Source organism: Somniosus microcephalus, chromosome 16 (genome assembly GCF_052327205.1).
Source record: "Somniosus microcephalus isolate GS21.2 chromosome 16, FLI_Smic_1.0, whole genome shotgun sequence".
Lineage (NCBI taxonomy): Eukaryota > Metazoa > Chordata > Chondrichthyes > Squaliformes > Somniosidae > Somniosus > Somniosus microcephalus.
The window spans coordinates 45,711,459-45,727,300 of record NC_141002.1 but is presented as its reverse complement, the minus strand read 5'-3'; the positions used below and the strand labels follow the sequence as shown (position 1 = coordinate 45,727,300).

The window sequence follows — 15,842 nt, the reverse complement described above, 5'->3', positions numbered from 1 at the left end:
CATACTCTTAAGCTGCGGGGTGACCACCTCTAGAAACATGCTATCCACGTAACTCTCAGCCTCGCGGATGCAGCGCAGTGACTCCAGCCACCGCTCAAGCTCCGAAACCCGGAGCGCGAGTTGCTGTAGCTAGCGAGACTTCCCGCACATGTGGTCGTCCAGGCTACGCGAAGCTTCCAGGACTTCCCACATGGCACAGGAATAGCATAGGTCTAAAAAAGAAGATAACAATAAATTCTCTTTTTTGTTTCTGTGCAGAGATTGGTAGATGCTGCTGAAGAAGCTGATTTATACCACAAGTACGATATGGATTTTGAGGTGAGTGCACCAGAGCTAAAAGGTTATTTTTAAATTAAGGTAAAAACACACTCGTATATGTAATAAATATGAATTTACCCTGATGATAAATCTTATGCCTCTGCTTTTCTGTTTGGTGCTGAGATTTAGTAAAGACTTCTGTATAACTAACTGAAAAGCTTGAGTAAATTAGAATCATAGAATCATAGAGCACAGAAGGAGGCCATTTGGCCCATTGTGCCTCTGCCAGCTCTTTGAAAGAGCTATCCAATAAGTTCCACATCCCTGCTCTTTCCTCATAGCCTGACAAATTTTTCCTTTTCAAGTATATAATTCCCTTTTGAAAATAACTATTGATTCTGCTTCCACTACCTTTTCAGGCAGTGCACTCCAGATCATAACAGCTCACTACGTGAAATAAATTCTCATCATCTTCCCCCTAGTACTTTTCCCCTGGTTACCAACCCTTCTGCCAGTGGAAACAGTTTCTCCCAATCTACTCTCTCAAAACCCTTCTTAACTCTGTTAAATCTCCCTTAACCTTTTTTTTGCTCTAAGGAGAACAATACTAGCTTCTCTAGTCTCTTCACATAACTGAAGTTCCTCATCCCTGGTACCATTCTAATAAATCTCATCTACACCCTCCCTAAGGCTTTGACATCCTTCCTAAAGTATGATGCCCAGAATTGGACACAATACTCCAGCTGCAGCTTAACCAGTGATTTATAAAGGTTTATAATAATGTCCTTGCTTTTATATTTTATGGTCAGAATTTTCAGAGGTAAAAACGGGTGGGTTGGATGCGTGGGGGGCAGTGAAAGTTGAAAAAATGTGAACCCCGATTCCAACCAGCCAATTTTAGAGTCATAGAGACATAAGGCTGGATTTTAATTCAGGGGCGGGTTGGGGTCGTGTAATCCGCATTTTGTGTTATCCACACGAATCTAAATCGATGTGGGAGATTGATGCGATTTTAACTTAATTGGCCAATTGATTTCCAGCGTGTGGGAACCCTGGCAAATTAGTTTTTCCAGTCTGAAAGTCGCCCCCGATGACGTCATCATTGCTGCTGCATTTAAGGTCTGCAAGAAGCCTTGCTTCTTCTGCAGACTGCCAACCTTTTGGCCTTTCATGCTACAGGGACCTGGAGGCAGAATGGCCAGTGAAAGACCTAGGTCTGCTCCAAGGTTTGACGACGTTGCCCTGCAGGCTTTAGTTGAGGGAGCAAGAGCTCATAAAGAGGTGCTCTTCCCTTCTTCAGGGAGGAAGAAGCCTCCCCAGCAGACCAAGGCTGTGTGGCTGCAAATAGCAGAGGAGGTCAACTCATTATCAGTTACCCACAGAACGTGGATTCAGTGCAGGAAGAGATTTCATGACCTTCTGCGCACTGGAAAAGTGAGTATGAATTTCCCATCACCCTCAATCTGATCCCCATTGCCTTTCCTCACCAGCACTCAGCTTTAGCAATCTCTTCCTCCACATCCCACTTGACACTGACATCCATGCACCCTTACCCATTCCCTTTCTCTCTATGGTCACATTCACCTAACTATTCGACTATGCAGCCCTCACACTCCCTATCACTGTGATGCTATGAAAACAACTGACAACACACAGGGAGGGCCCTTGGTCTTGCCACCTCACTCCGTCTTTGTCTCCTTCTAAGTATCTATGCTATGGAATCTCTACACTCACTCCTTCATTCTCACTCAACCTCCACTTGTCTCCCTCATTGCAGGAAAAGAGAGCTCACAATAAGCGAGAAAGAGCGAGGACAGGAGGAGGGCCACCCTCAGTAGCCCACCTCACCCCCTGGGAGGAGGCGGTCCTGGAGATCGTAGGAGTGGAGGAAGATGCGCAAGTGTGGGACGGACAGACGGGTGCATCACAGCAAGCTGGTGACAGAATAGTTTTCCATCTCTCTCATTGACATTGCATGAGTCGCTGATAATGATGCTGAAGCTCTGACAGATGGACTTATGATCATCTGCAATATGCAATGTGCATGTAACCTTGGCCTCACATCTCTGACTCTTTCCTTTACTCCCCCACAGGACCATCGCAAGCACCCGTCCCCACTGGCCAGGAGGAACAGCATGAGCCGCAAGACTCCTCAGAGGAAGCTGCAACCTCTGAGGGCGCAGCATCAGCACAATTCAACGCACCCAGCACCAGCGCAGGCACTCACACCTCGGTGGGACATTCGGGACATAGAGTAGTGTTGTCACCTGGTGTATCACAGCTCACAAGTGAGCATCAGCAGATTGTGGAGACAGGGACAGCAGTGGAGAGTCCTAGTCGGAGGGCGCAGGACTCTGCCAGCTCGGCTCAGCAGCATGTCGACCTCTGCCTCTGGGTCCATCCATAAGATCAGCGGTGCTGGAACTCCAGGAACAGATGCAGGAGTCTCTAGCAGGTTTTGTCTCCAGGGTCGCTGCGAGTGTGGAGCGAATGGAGGAGTCCATAGCGAACATGAGCAGAGCCTTTGTGGAGTCATTGGCGCATGAACGTATCATCGTGGAAAGGTTGGCAACCTCCATGGAGGTGATAAGTTGCCAGAGTGCAGAAAACATGGTGAGTGTTCAGAATAGAATGACATCACTGGAGGAGCGATGGTCATCTATTGAACAGAGAAACCAGACCTTCATGGAAGCCCTTCTGAGTCGGACTGCCAGTGCAGATACGGGTCCCCATGGCCCCCTTGATGTGCAGCAAGGTGCTCTCAAGCCATTTGCAAGCGCTGAGGGGGACCTGACCCATGACGGGGAAGTTGGTGGCAGACATCAAGGAAGTGGGGGCTCTTCTCCAAGCGCTCACACTTCCATACCACTGCAGAGCCCTCGGTCAGAGCCCCACCAGAGTCCACACCCAACTGAGATCGGCGTCTCAACCCCTGCACAACCGCAGGAGCAGCAGACTGTTGACGAGTCCTCACAGGTTCGCAACCCCAGAGGACGCCCGCCAAAGGTGTCGAGACAGGAGCAGCAGGAAAGTGAGCAAGGGGCCTTCACATCTGCTGAAGCCACAGGGGAAGCACCACGTAGGAGCACACGTAAGAGAAAGATACTGCACAAATAGTCACAAGGGTAGTCACTTGGGTGAAATTTGATGTTTTCTGTGAAAAAACCATCAGATGAATAATGTAAATGAAAAATCTGATGGCTACTGCTGTAGTTGTGGTGTGTGTCGTTAAGCAAATGGGACTTTCACATTGAGGGCTTAGGATTACTTGCAATTATCAGTATGGTGGTCAAATTGCTAGGAATCCGCTGGTCCTTGGCCATTGTCGATGCTCAGGTAAGAAGCTGCGAGGCAAAAGTGCTTGATTGGCTAGGCTAACCAAATCTGGCCAAGATGAGTGCGTTCCTTGCATCCCAGGCAGCAATGTGGTCGCACGCTGGCGCCTTCTGGCCTGTGCAGCTTCAGGTGGGTGAGCAGCAGCTTGGCGCTCCTGCTGTTGCTGCTGCTGTTGGTGCTGCTATTCTTCATGGTTCTGCTGCTGCCATGGCTGGTCTTCGTCCTCATCTGATGTCCAGGGGGAAAGGAAATAAATGGTTCCCATGCTTCTGGTATATGCCTCAGTTGAGGAAGTGCTCAGTGAAGGTGGCGAGAGGGGTTTCCCAGGAGGTCACACTGGAGATGGGTGTCAGGCTCCAAACTTCCACAGCTGTGGTTATGCCTTCCAAAAATTCCCCCAGACCTGAGACTACAAAGTCCTGCCTCCTGCAAATGATGGCTGATCAAATCTCCTCTTTAATGGTTGACCTGCAGCTGATAGTCAGCAATCCAATTGTGCTCCCACCAGGTTTCACCATCGTGTTTCAGAACAGGCGTGTTTCATGTGGGAAAAGGGTTAAAATCGCAAAGGCCTTTCAAAATGGCATTATAGAGGCAATTTATTGCTTGTTAAGGGCCTTAACGGCCTATCCCGCCTCTTGAAGGCAGGACGGAGACGGGACCATTAGACATGAATTAATGGAAATTGCGTGGAGGCGGGATGGAGGCGGGGTTGGGCCCGCCCGCCAGTTTTTGCAATTTTAACCCCCCACACGCCTCCAATCCCGCCTCCGCGGCGCAATGAAAATCCTGCCCATAAAGTCCTAATGGCACAGAAGGAGGCCATTCGGCCCATCGAGTCCGTGCTGGCTCTCTGTAGAGCAATCCAGTCAGTCCCATTCCCCCACTCTATCCCCGTAGTCCTGCAAGTTTATTTCCCTCAAGTACCTATCCAGTCTGCCCTTGAAAACATTGAGTGTCTCCGTTTCCACCACTTCCATCAGCAGCGAGTTCCAGGTCCTCACCACTCTCTGCGTAAAAAAGTTTTTCCTCACATCCCCCCTGTATCTCTTGCCCAAAACCTTAAATCTGTGTCCCCTAGTCCTTATACCATCAACTAGTGGGAACAGCCTTTCCCCGTCTAGCTATCCAAACCCGTCATAATCTTTTACACCTCTATCAAATCACCCCTCAACCTCCTTTGCTCTAATGAAAACAAATCCAGCTTCTCCAACCTGTCCTTGTAGCTAAGATCCCCCATCCCCGGAACCATTCTGGTAAATCTCCTCTGCACCCTCTCAAGGACTTTCACATCCTTCCTAAAGTGTGGTGACCAGAACTGGATGCAATACTTCAGTTGTGGCCTAACCAGTGCTTTATAAAGGTTCAGCATAACTTCTCTACTTTTGTACTCAATACTTCTATATTTATGAAGCCCAAGATCACATATGCTTTGCTAACCACTCTCTCAATATGTCCTGCCACCTTCATGGACCTATGCGCATTAACTCCCAGGTCCCTCTGTCCCTGCACACTCTTTAAAACTGTGCCATTAAGTGTATATTGCCTCTCCCTGTTCCTTCTGCCAAAATGCATCACCTCACACTTCTCTGTATTAAATTCCATCTGCCACTTGTCTGCCCATTCTGCTAGCCTTTCTATGTCCTGCTGCAGTCAATTGGTATCATCCTTACTGTTTGCTACACCCCCAAGTTTGGTGTCATCGGCAAATTTAGAAACTCTACTCTGTATTCCAATATCCAGGTCATTTGTATATATCAAAAAAGCAGTGGCCCCAGCACTGACCCTTGGGGAACACCACTGTCTACCATCCTCCAGTCTGAAAAACAGCCATTTACCACAACTCACTGTTTTCTGTACTTAAGCCGATTCCTTATCCAAGCTGCCACTGACCCACCTATTCCTGTAACATTTGCATATTGAATTATCATTGGTCCGCAGGCATCTGTAAGGAATACCTATTATATTCACATGTGATCACATGCTGAGTTGTTATCGGCCTGCAGGCATCTGTAAGGACTACTATTGTTTTGAAGACCCAGGCTAGGGGTCCTAACTCCATCTTGTCCCCACTGTGCTGTATGAGTAAAATTAACAAACCTAATGCTTCATAAAAGAGTTAAACTGTAATACTCCGTTGTCCTGCAATTTATTATTTTTGTACAAACTGTGCAAAACAAGACATGGTGTCAGAAATGGGATTTGAAATGGACATCGTTGGAGCTCCCTTCCCTCGAATGTATTGGGAATCTTTGAACTTACATAGAGAATGGCGCAAGTACAAGCAACATGTGCAGTTGATGTTTTCGGGTCCGCTGAAAAGCAAAGGGGAGGAAGAACGATGCAGCTACCTACTCCTGTGGATCGGAGAAAAAGGGAGAGACATTTTTATCACATGGTCTCTCACCGCGGATAAAGCAAAGGTACTGAAAAGTTATTTTGACCGTTTTGAATCATATGTGATGCCCAAGACAAATACGATATTCGCTAGGTACAAGTTTCAGGAGAAAGTACAAGGAGCTAGTGAGTCGTTTGAATAGTTCGTGACTGAGTTAAAACTGCTGGTAAAAGACTGTGAATATGTAGAAGATAAAGATCAGATGGTCAGAGACCGCATCGTGTTTGGAATACATTCAGCTAAAGTGAGAGAGAAACTTTTGAATGTTGGGTCCGGGCTAACGCTGGACAAAGCTATGGATATAGCTAGATCACACGAGATAGCCCAAGCACAGTTGAAAACCATAACCGGCGCCACGAGCAGCTCGAGTGAACAGACAGTGCACGCAGTTAATAAACACACACCAAAGAACACCGCCCAGAGAGCGTGTTTCAGAACAGAAAGAACAGAGAGAGTTCTAAAAATGGGCGACACAGACATAAAACGCGTCAAAAACTGTGGATATTGTGGAAACAAGGTGTATGGAGAAAAGGAGCAATGCCCTGCCAAAGGAAGGCAATGTGCTAAATGTGGTAAACAGAACCACTTTGCTAAAGTTTGCAGGACTGTTTTTGGAAAAACAGTGCACACAGTGAATGACAGCCAAATGCCAGATAGAGAGCCAAATGCAGAGGAACTGTTTATTGAATCTGTGTCACAGAAAAAAACAGATTTCAGAGACTGAGCAAGCCTTTGCCGATATTGAGATAGGAAAACAGGGCAAAGAGCTTAAGTTTAAACTAGACACTGGAGCTCAGGTTAATGTAATTCCTCTGAGTATCACAGCTTGAAGGATGAGTGTGAGCTATAGCCCACCTCACGCAGACTGACCAGCTACAGGGGTGAGCAGCTCATTGTAAAAGGCACATGTGTGATGAAATGCAAGTACAAGGAAAGCGACATGATGTTGGACTTTTACATTGTTGACACTCAAGCACCTCCAGTGCTAGGTCTAAAGGCATGTTTAGACATGGACTATTCAAGCTAGTGCTATCATTGACAGCACCAGTTGAGAAGCAGACAGTCATGGAGGAGTTGCTGACGTTTTCAAAGGAATTGGACTATTCCCAGGTGAATGCAATATTCACTTTGACCCAGCAGCAACCCCTGTGGTTTGCCCACCAAGAAGGACACCCCTTGCTCTACGTAGTCACCTGAAGGAGGAGCTACAGAGCATGGAAAATACAGAAATCATTGTCCGGGAAACAGAACCGACAGTGTAGTGTATGTACCTTTAAGAGGAACTATGTTTTTGAAGCCCCTGTATACTGTAGTACCAGTAGTGACCACTCGGGTATATAAGCCTGTGTAGCGTCTTGTGTTGTTAGTTCACCTCCAGACTTTGTTCAGTAAACACTTGTTAAATCAACTCCTGCATTCCGTGTCTCCATTAACACACGGATCTAACAGTGGCGACGAGTTAGAAATGAACTTACCTGCAATTTGGCAGCACCTCAAGGGAATCGATTCCTCAGACGAAGGTCGAAGCCAGAAGCAAGAAAAATAAATAAATAAAATAACTCGAAGAAACTCAAAAACGAGGGCCAGGCTTGGTCTCCAGTCTGTGGTTTCCCCAGCTAAACGGGCTGGTGGCAGGTAGTGCACTGATCCTTCCTGGGCTGCGGCGGGCAAGAGCTCGATCGGGTGGCTCTGCAACGGGGCCGGGCAGCGAGTCGGGAAGCAGAAGCAAAGAGAGAGAGAGGGCTGAGCACTCACGGCGCAGCCGGTGCTGCAAAGCAGGTTGGCGTTCGGACCGAGCAGAGGGAGGGGAAAGTCCCAGAGGGTCCGCTCCACGACGGGAACGGTTCTCCAAGTAACGGAGAAACTATTGAAGCGATATATTAAAAAAATAGAAATACCGCGAAAAGCTGCAGGTCGCAACGGGAACCGCGGAGAACAGCAGCGGCAGCGGCGGGAAAGCGTGGGAGGAGCCATCTTAACTCGGCGGGGAAGAAAGAAAAGCGCGGGAAGCGCCATTTTAGATTTTCAAGATGCCGAAGACTGGCAATATTACTGCTTTCGATAGTGATATAGAAGATTGGACCACATATGTGGAAAGAGTGGAGGTATATTGCAAGGCGAATGAAGTAACGGATGATAAAAAGGCATCGGTACTTCTAAATCTGATGGGCGCAAGGACATACGGGCTGTTACGAAACTTGATCACTCCAGCCAAACCGATGGACAAGAATTTTAAGGAGATTGTTGATACCTTACAGGAGCACTTAAACCCAACACCGCTGCTGATAGCGGAACGATTCAAATTCTTCAGGAGGAATCAGCACAAGAATGAAAGTAACGCTGATTACCTCACCGAATTATGAAAGCTGTCAAAGCACTGCCAATTCGGGGCAGGACTGGCAGATTCTCTACGAGACAAATTCGTCTGCGGTCTCCTAAGCGAAGGAACACAGAAAAGACTACTTTCTGAGAAAGATTTGACACTTGACAAGGCTTTCAGTGTGGCTGTATCATACGAAGCAGCAGCAAGAGGAGCTGCAGAGATACAGCAAAAGCCACAGGACTTCGGCACCCATGAAATGACATGGGGTTTCGAGAGATGTTATCGCTGCGGCAGATCCACCCATGACCAGAAGGACTGCTGGTTCAAGGACAAAGCATGCAGGCAATGCGGAAAGATGGGACACATTGCACGTGTACACGTGTATGCAGATCTGGAAAGAAATCCGCTGACAGTAAAAAGGTCAATAAGGAAAAGTACAGAAAGGTACAAATGATGACGGACAGTAGCTCCGAAGACCAGAAGAGCGATAGCGACTCCGGAAACAAGAGACTAAGCTGTCTCAAATTACATAATGTAATTGCCAAAGAAGATTACCAGACCATTTGGGTTACCCTCATGATAGCGGGGTCCCCAGTCAAAATGGAGCTAGATACAGGATCAGCTCTGACCGTCATGAGTTGACAGGATTACGAGCGGCTATTTCCGCATATACCTTTGAAAGACACATCCATTGTCTTGAAGACATAGACGGGGCAGAAAGTATACCCCAGAGGGAAAATAAGGGTGCCTGTTGTATACAACGGCAAGGAAATACAGAAGTTGTATTTATACGTTCTGCAAGATGGTGGTCCACCGTTGTTGGGACGTGAATGGATCAGAAAGATACGTTTAGACTGGCACTCCATTCAGGCACTGACGGTGACCAGTAAGAAAAAAAACGATGATGACGTCATACCTGGACGATTAAAAGAAATCTTGGCTAACGCCAAAGAAGTGTTTCAACAGGAACTAGGAACCCTGAAAGGCGCCACCATCTCAATAAAAGTGGAAGATGCGGCAATTCCCAAGTTTTTTAAGGCAAGGCCAGTGCCATACGCAATTCGTCCAGCTGTCGAGGCAGAGCTGGAGAATTTGGAAAAAGCAGGCGTGTTATCCAAGGTAGATTGGAGCGAGTGGGCAACACCCATCGTCCCGGTCATGAAGAAAACGTTGAATAATGATAAATCTGAAGAACAGAGAAAAGTTCGCATCTGTGGGGACTTCGAGGTGACTGTAAACCCGGTTCTTCACACGGTTCAGTATCCTCTTCCGAGGATAGAAGATATTTTCGCCTCACTATCCAGAGGGAAACGTTTCACCAAAATTGACTTAGCACAGGCATATCTACAGATGGAGGTTGAGGAGGCCTCTAAAAAGTATCTCACGATAAACACACACAAAGGCCTGTACCAGTACAATCGACTGGTTTTCGGAGTGGCATCAGCTCCGGCTATCTGGCAAAGAGCTATGGAGCAAGTCCTGAAAGGGATTCCGGGGACTCAATGCTACCTAGACGACATCCTTGTAACAGGAGAAAACGACAATGAGCACCTTGCCAACTTGGAGCAGGTGCTCACGAGGCTGAGAGAACGGGGCCTACGAGCAAACCGCCCCAAATGCGAATTTTTCCAGAAACAAATATCATATTGTGGCCATGTCATTAACGAAGAAGGGTTGCATAAGTCACCTGAAAAAATTGAAGCGGTCGTAAAGGCCCCAGCGCCTGAAAATGTCTCACAATTAAGGTCGTTCCTGGGATTAGTAAATTACTATCATAAATTTTTACCAAACTTGTCGACGGTTCTGCACCCGCTTAACGCACTGCTACAAACGGGACTAGTTTGGAAATGGAGCGAAGACTGTAAACGTGCCTTCCATAAATGCAAAGGCTTGATCACGTCCAGGGAAGTGTTGGCTCATTACAACCCATCACTGCCAATCAGACTAGCGTGCGATGCATCCCCTTATGGCGTGGGAGCGGTATTATCGCATAGATTCCCTGATGGCTCGGAGCGGCCGATAGCTTTTGCATCACGCTCATTGAACTCAGCTAAGCGTCACTATGCCCAGATCGACAGGGAGGCACTCAGCCTGGTGTGGGGGGTGAAGAAATTCAACCATTACCTACATGGACAAAAGTTTACCTTGTTGACTGACCATCAACCCCTCGTCTCCATATTCAACCCTAAAAAGGGCGTTCCCATTATGACAGCGCAAAGGCTACAGAGGTGGTCCCTTTTCCTAGGGGCACACCAATATGACATAGAGTACAAAGGAACAAAACAGCATGGGAATGCTGACGGGTTATCGCGCCTACTGTTGCCAATGGTGGAAGAGGCGCCTACAGTGGACCCAGTGGAGATATTCCACTCGACCATAGTGGAATGTCTACCGGTGACAAATTCTACCATTGAAAAGGAAACGCGAAATGACCCGACTCTCTCACGAGTCTACGATTTAACGGTGAAGGGATGGCTAGCACATGGCGAACCACTGTTGCCAGCATTCTCGCAAAGAAGAGAACAGCTGTCAGTGTGCCGAGGAACCTTGATCTGTGGATCCAGAGTGGCGATTCCACCCAAACTCAAGGATAGAGTGCTAAAGGAGCTTCACGAGGGGCATCTGGGTGGAGTGAAAATGAAGAACTTAGCCAGAGCGTTTGTGTGGTGGCCAGGTATCGATGGAGCCATCGAAGAAATGACCAAGAGCTGTCTAGGATGCCAGAAGGTCCAAAACGCCCCACCACAAGCTTTTCTACATCTATGGGAGTGGCCCTCATCTCCATGGCAAAGGGTACATATCGACTTTGCTGGTCCATTTATGGACTCAATGTTCTTAATCGCGGTGGATGCACACTCCAAGTGGCCGGAGGTAATAAAGATGTCCTCCACCACCACGGAAAAAACCATCACAGTATTAAGGACCATATTCACCAGGAATGGGCTGCCTGAACAGATCTGTTCTGATAATGGACCGTAATTTGTATCCGAAGAATTCAGGAAGTTCTTAAAAAACAATGGGGTTAAGCAGTACACGTCCGCCCCATACCATCCCGCCACCAATGGATTGGCTGAAAGGTTTGTCCAGACCTTCAAGAAGGCCATAAAGGCCATGGGTAATGAAGACATAAATCTACAACATAAGGTAGATAACTTCTTGTTTGCGTACAGGAATGCAACACATGTGGTTACAAACCAAACCCCCGCCATGATGTTTTTCAATAGAAGACTAAGATGCCGGCTGGATTTGGTCAAGCCAAACGTCAGAAGGGACGTAGAGAACCGGCAATTTCAAAGCATGAATGAAAGGCCAACTAGAACCTTCCAGATAGGTCAACCAGTTTTGGCCCGGGACTACCGTACCGAGAAATGGCAGCCTGGAACTATTTGCACACGACTAGGACCGCTGATGTATACCGTGGACATTGGAAAAAGCATAATAAGGCACCATGCTGACCAGATCATAGAGTCATCCAAAAAAGGACAACCTACACCACAACTCTATATGCCTAGTGATGAAGCAGAGATACCCATAGTATCTACCTCCGATCCGGTGATACTGGAACCAGATGAACCCGACACTAGCATTGAAGCCGAATCGACCTTGCCAAAAGAACCTACTACACCACCGAGGCGTTATCCGGACCGAGTCAGGAAGCCTCCAGAGAGACTGAATTTGTAATTGATTAACTTCAGCAAATGTGTATATTATTATTCTTGTAAAAATGTTATTTAATGATTACTTAAAACGTTATTGATGGGCCTTCAATAACCACAAAACTAGAAGTTATAGACTTAAACAAGTTGGCTTTTAATCACTAAGCTCAGAGCTAACATCTCAACATGCCGACTGGTTCACAGGGATGAGTCATACAGATCCTGGGATCTTTATGTAAGAGAAGTCAGGGGCGGAGCCAAGAGCCAAGACCTGGAACCTCCCAGGTTAGTCGGGAAAGAGGAAGTGAAACTATACACAGTGGGGGAGGGTAATATACATGAGTGCAAAACGAATACAGGACGAAGACAAACAGATTTCATTACATTCACCCCTTCTATAGATTTAGTCCATCGGGGTGATGTTTCTTAAAAGTTGGTATAAGTGAGTCTGTCAGGAGGTTTTGCAGTTCTCAGTGATCGGCGCAAAGCCGGTTGGGGTGCCCCTAGAGGAGTGGATTCTGGTTCCTCCGCTGTCCGGGCCTCCGCAGTGTCTTCCAGGTTATCTGCAGTGTCCTCCAGGTTAAAGTTGGGTATTGATACCTCTGGGCGTCCTGTCTCTTTGTAGTGTAGGTCTTCATCGGGTAGTCTCCCATCGTTCTCTCTGCTCCCCGAGGGAGCGAGGTCTTTTATGGAAACAGTGTCCTCTCGCCCGTCAGAGTATTCGATATAGGCGTACTGAGGGTTTGCATGGAGGAGCTGTACCTTTTCCACAAGGGGGTCCGTTTTATGGCCTCTCACGTGCTTCCGCAATAGTACTGTCCCCGGAGACGTCAGCCACGCGGGTAGAGATATGCGCGAGGTGGATTTCCGGGGGAAAACGAACATCTTTTCGTGAGGGGTAGCGTTAGTGGCAGTACATAACAGAGACCTTATGGAGTGGAGCACGTCTGGGAGGACTTCCTGCCAGCGGGAGGTCGGAAGGCCTTTTGACTTTAAGGCTAACGTGACAGCCTTCCAAACAGTAGCATTCTCCCTTTCCACTTGCCCATTACCCCGGGGGTTGTAGCTAGTGGTTCTGCTAGTGGCTATCCCCTTCGAGAGCAAGAACTGGCGCAGCTCGTCACTTATGAATGACGTCCCCCTATCGCTGTGTATGTAGTTCGGCATGCCAAACATGCAGAATAGATTACAGAGACACTTGATGACCGTGGCACTGGTCATGTCTGGGCAGGGAATGGCGAAGGGGAAGCGGGAATATTCATCAATGATATTGAGGAAGTATACGTTACGGTCGGCAGAGGGAAGGGGTTCCTTGAAGTCCAGACTTAGGCGCTCGAATGGCAGTGTGGCTTTGATAAGGTGTGCACGGTCAGGCCTGTAGAAACGAGGCTTGCATTCCACACAGATGCGGCAGGCTCTGGTCATTGCCCTGACCTCCTCGACGGAGTGGGGCAGATTGCGGGACTTTATAAAATGGTATAGTCGGGTGACCCCTGGGTGACAGAGGTCGTTGTGAAGACCCTGTAATTTGTCCGTATGAATGCTGGCACACATTCCCTGCGATAGGGTGTCTGGGGGTTCATTAAGGGCTCCCGGCCTGTACATAATATCATAGTCGAACGTGGATAGTTCGATCCTCCACCTGAGTATTTTGTCATTCTTGATTTTCCCCCTTTGTTTGTTATTAAACATGAAAGCCACCGACCGCTGGTCGGTGAGCAGGGTGAAACGTTTGCCGGCTAGGTAGTGTCTCCAGTGCCGCACTGCCTCCACTATAGCCTGTGCCTCCTTGTCGACAGAAGAGTGCCTGATTTCAGGTCCCTGAAGGGTTCGGGAGAAGAAGGCCACAGGTCTCCCAGCCTGATTGAGGGTCGCAGCTAAGGCAAAGTCTGACGCATCGCTTTCGACTTGAAAGAGAATGCATTCGTCCACTGCACACACTGCAGCCCTTTCAATGTCCTGTTTAATACTGGTGAAAGCCTCCCGAGCTTCAGCTGATAGTGGGAAGGACGTCGATTTAATGAGGGGTCGGGCCTTATCAGAGTAATTGGGCACCCATTGGGCATAATACGAAAAAAATCCCAGGCACCTTTTTAAAGCTTTGGGATTGTGTGGCAGGGGCAGTTCCTTTAGGGGGCGTAATCGGTCAGGGTCCGGTCCAATTACCCAATCTTCCACCACACAGCCGAGGATACAGAGACGGGTTGTGTTGAAGACACATTTGCCTTCGTTGTAGGTTAGATTCAGCTTTAGGGCAGTTTTTAAAAATCTCGCAAGATTTAGATCGTGGTCTTGCTGGTTGTGCCCGCAGATAGTGACATTGTCCAGATAGGGGTAGGTAGCTTGTAGTTTATTCTCGTCAACCATGCGGTCCATCTCACGTTGGAAGACCGAGACCCCATTTGTTACCCCAAAGGGCACTCTGAGAAAATGGTAGAGGCGCCCGTTCGCCTCGAAGGCGGTGTATGGGCGGTCCTCCGTTCTAATGGGGAGCTGGTGATACGCGGATTTGAGGTCGATAGTCGAGAAGACTCGGTATTGCGCAATCTGGTTAACCATTTCTGATATGCGGGGTAAAGTGTAGGCGTCCAGCTGGGTATAAATATTAACAGTCTGGCTGTAGTCAATTACCATCCGTTTCTTTTCGCTATTTTTAACTATGACTACTTGGGCACGCCACGGGCTGGTACTGCATTCAATAATGCCTTCCCGCAGGAGTCTGTCCACTTCCGCTTTGATAAAGTGTCTGTCTTCCAGACTGTACCATCTACTTTTGGTCACTATGGGCCTACAGTTCAGAGCGAGATTAGTGAATAAAGAGGGCGGGCTGATTTTTAAGGTTGATAGGCCACAGACTGTGAGTGGCGGCTGGGACCCGCCATATTCTAGCTTGACACTTTCGTGGTGGCACTGGAAGTCCAGGCCCAAGATTACATTAACACAGAGTTCTGGCATCACGAGGAGTTTAAAATCCTTGTAGTCCGTGCCTTTTACAGTCAGTGTTACAACACAGTAGCCCAAAATGTCCGAAGTGTGGGGCTTAGCAGCCATAGAAATTCTGCTCCGTGTAGGGGTTACCGTTAATGAGTGCCGCCGTACCAGGCTAGGGTGGATAAAACTCTCAGTACTCCCACAGTCAATTAAACATTTAGTTAAATTCCCGTTTACCTGTATGTCCATCATGGATTTTGTCAACGGGTGTGGCCTGGATTGATCCACCGTGATCGAAGCCACTGTTGGGCCCTGGGCGGCCGTTGAGTCGGGAAAAGATGGCGGATCCCAAGATGGCGGCCCGCACGGCATGCACGAGGCGGTGACGGAGTTGGAAATCGGATTCCCCCTGCAGATTTTGCTAAAATGCCCCTTTTTCTTACATTTGAAGCATGTAGCGTCCTTCGCTGGGCATCGTTGTCTGGGGTGCTTGGCCTGGCCGCAGAAGTAGCATTTCGGGCCTCGAGACATTGCCGCTGTAGTAGGACTCCTGGGTGAACTTCTGTGTGGGGACTCTGGCGGCGTAGAGCTGGTCTGAGACCTGGATGGGGAAGATGGCTGATTCCAAGATGGCGGCCCCCTGGGCGCACACGAGGCGGTGAGGGCCGCATGGCCGGAAGAATAAGAGTCAGAGTTTTTCTGGGCCACGTCCAGCGATCGCGCAGTGGCCACTGCCTTTTTTAAGTCCAGGACCTCCTTCTCCAGCAGTCTCTGCCGGATATAATTCGATTTGAGGCCCGTGATGAAGGAATCGCGGACCAATTTGTCAGAGTACGCGTTGGCCGTCACGGCCTTGCAGTTACAGTCCCGGACCAGGTCCTTTAGGCCCTGTAAGAAATCGTCCATTGATTCCTCTGGTCGCTGCCTGCGTGTAGCCAGC

The 15,842-nt window shown here is 48.3% G+C and overlaps 1 protein-coding gene across 14 annotated transcripts in view; it reads left to right on the top strand.

Moving 5' to 3' along the window:
* LOC147106116 (voltage-dependent calcium channel subunit alpha-2/delta-4-like) overlaps window positions 1–15,842 on the top strand; it is an 888,222-nt gene that overhangs the window by 115,834 nt on the left and 756,546 nt on the right. For all 14 annotated transcript variants that reach the window (XR_015081361.1, XR_015081362.1, XR_015081363.1 and 11 more), the window contains one exon: window positions 259–318. Coding sequence is in view for 11 of the 14 variants with exons in the window: in XM_086008903.1 (XP_085865029.1) it covers window positions 259–318 (60 nt within the window). In the remaining 3 variants the exon portion in view is untranslated. The remainder of the gene's footprint in view (window positions 1–258; window positions 319–15,842) is intronic.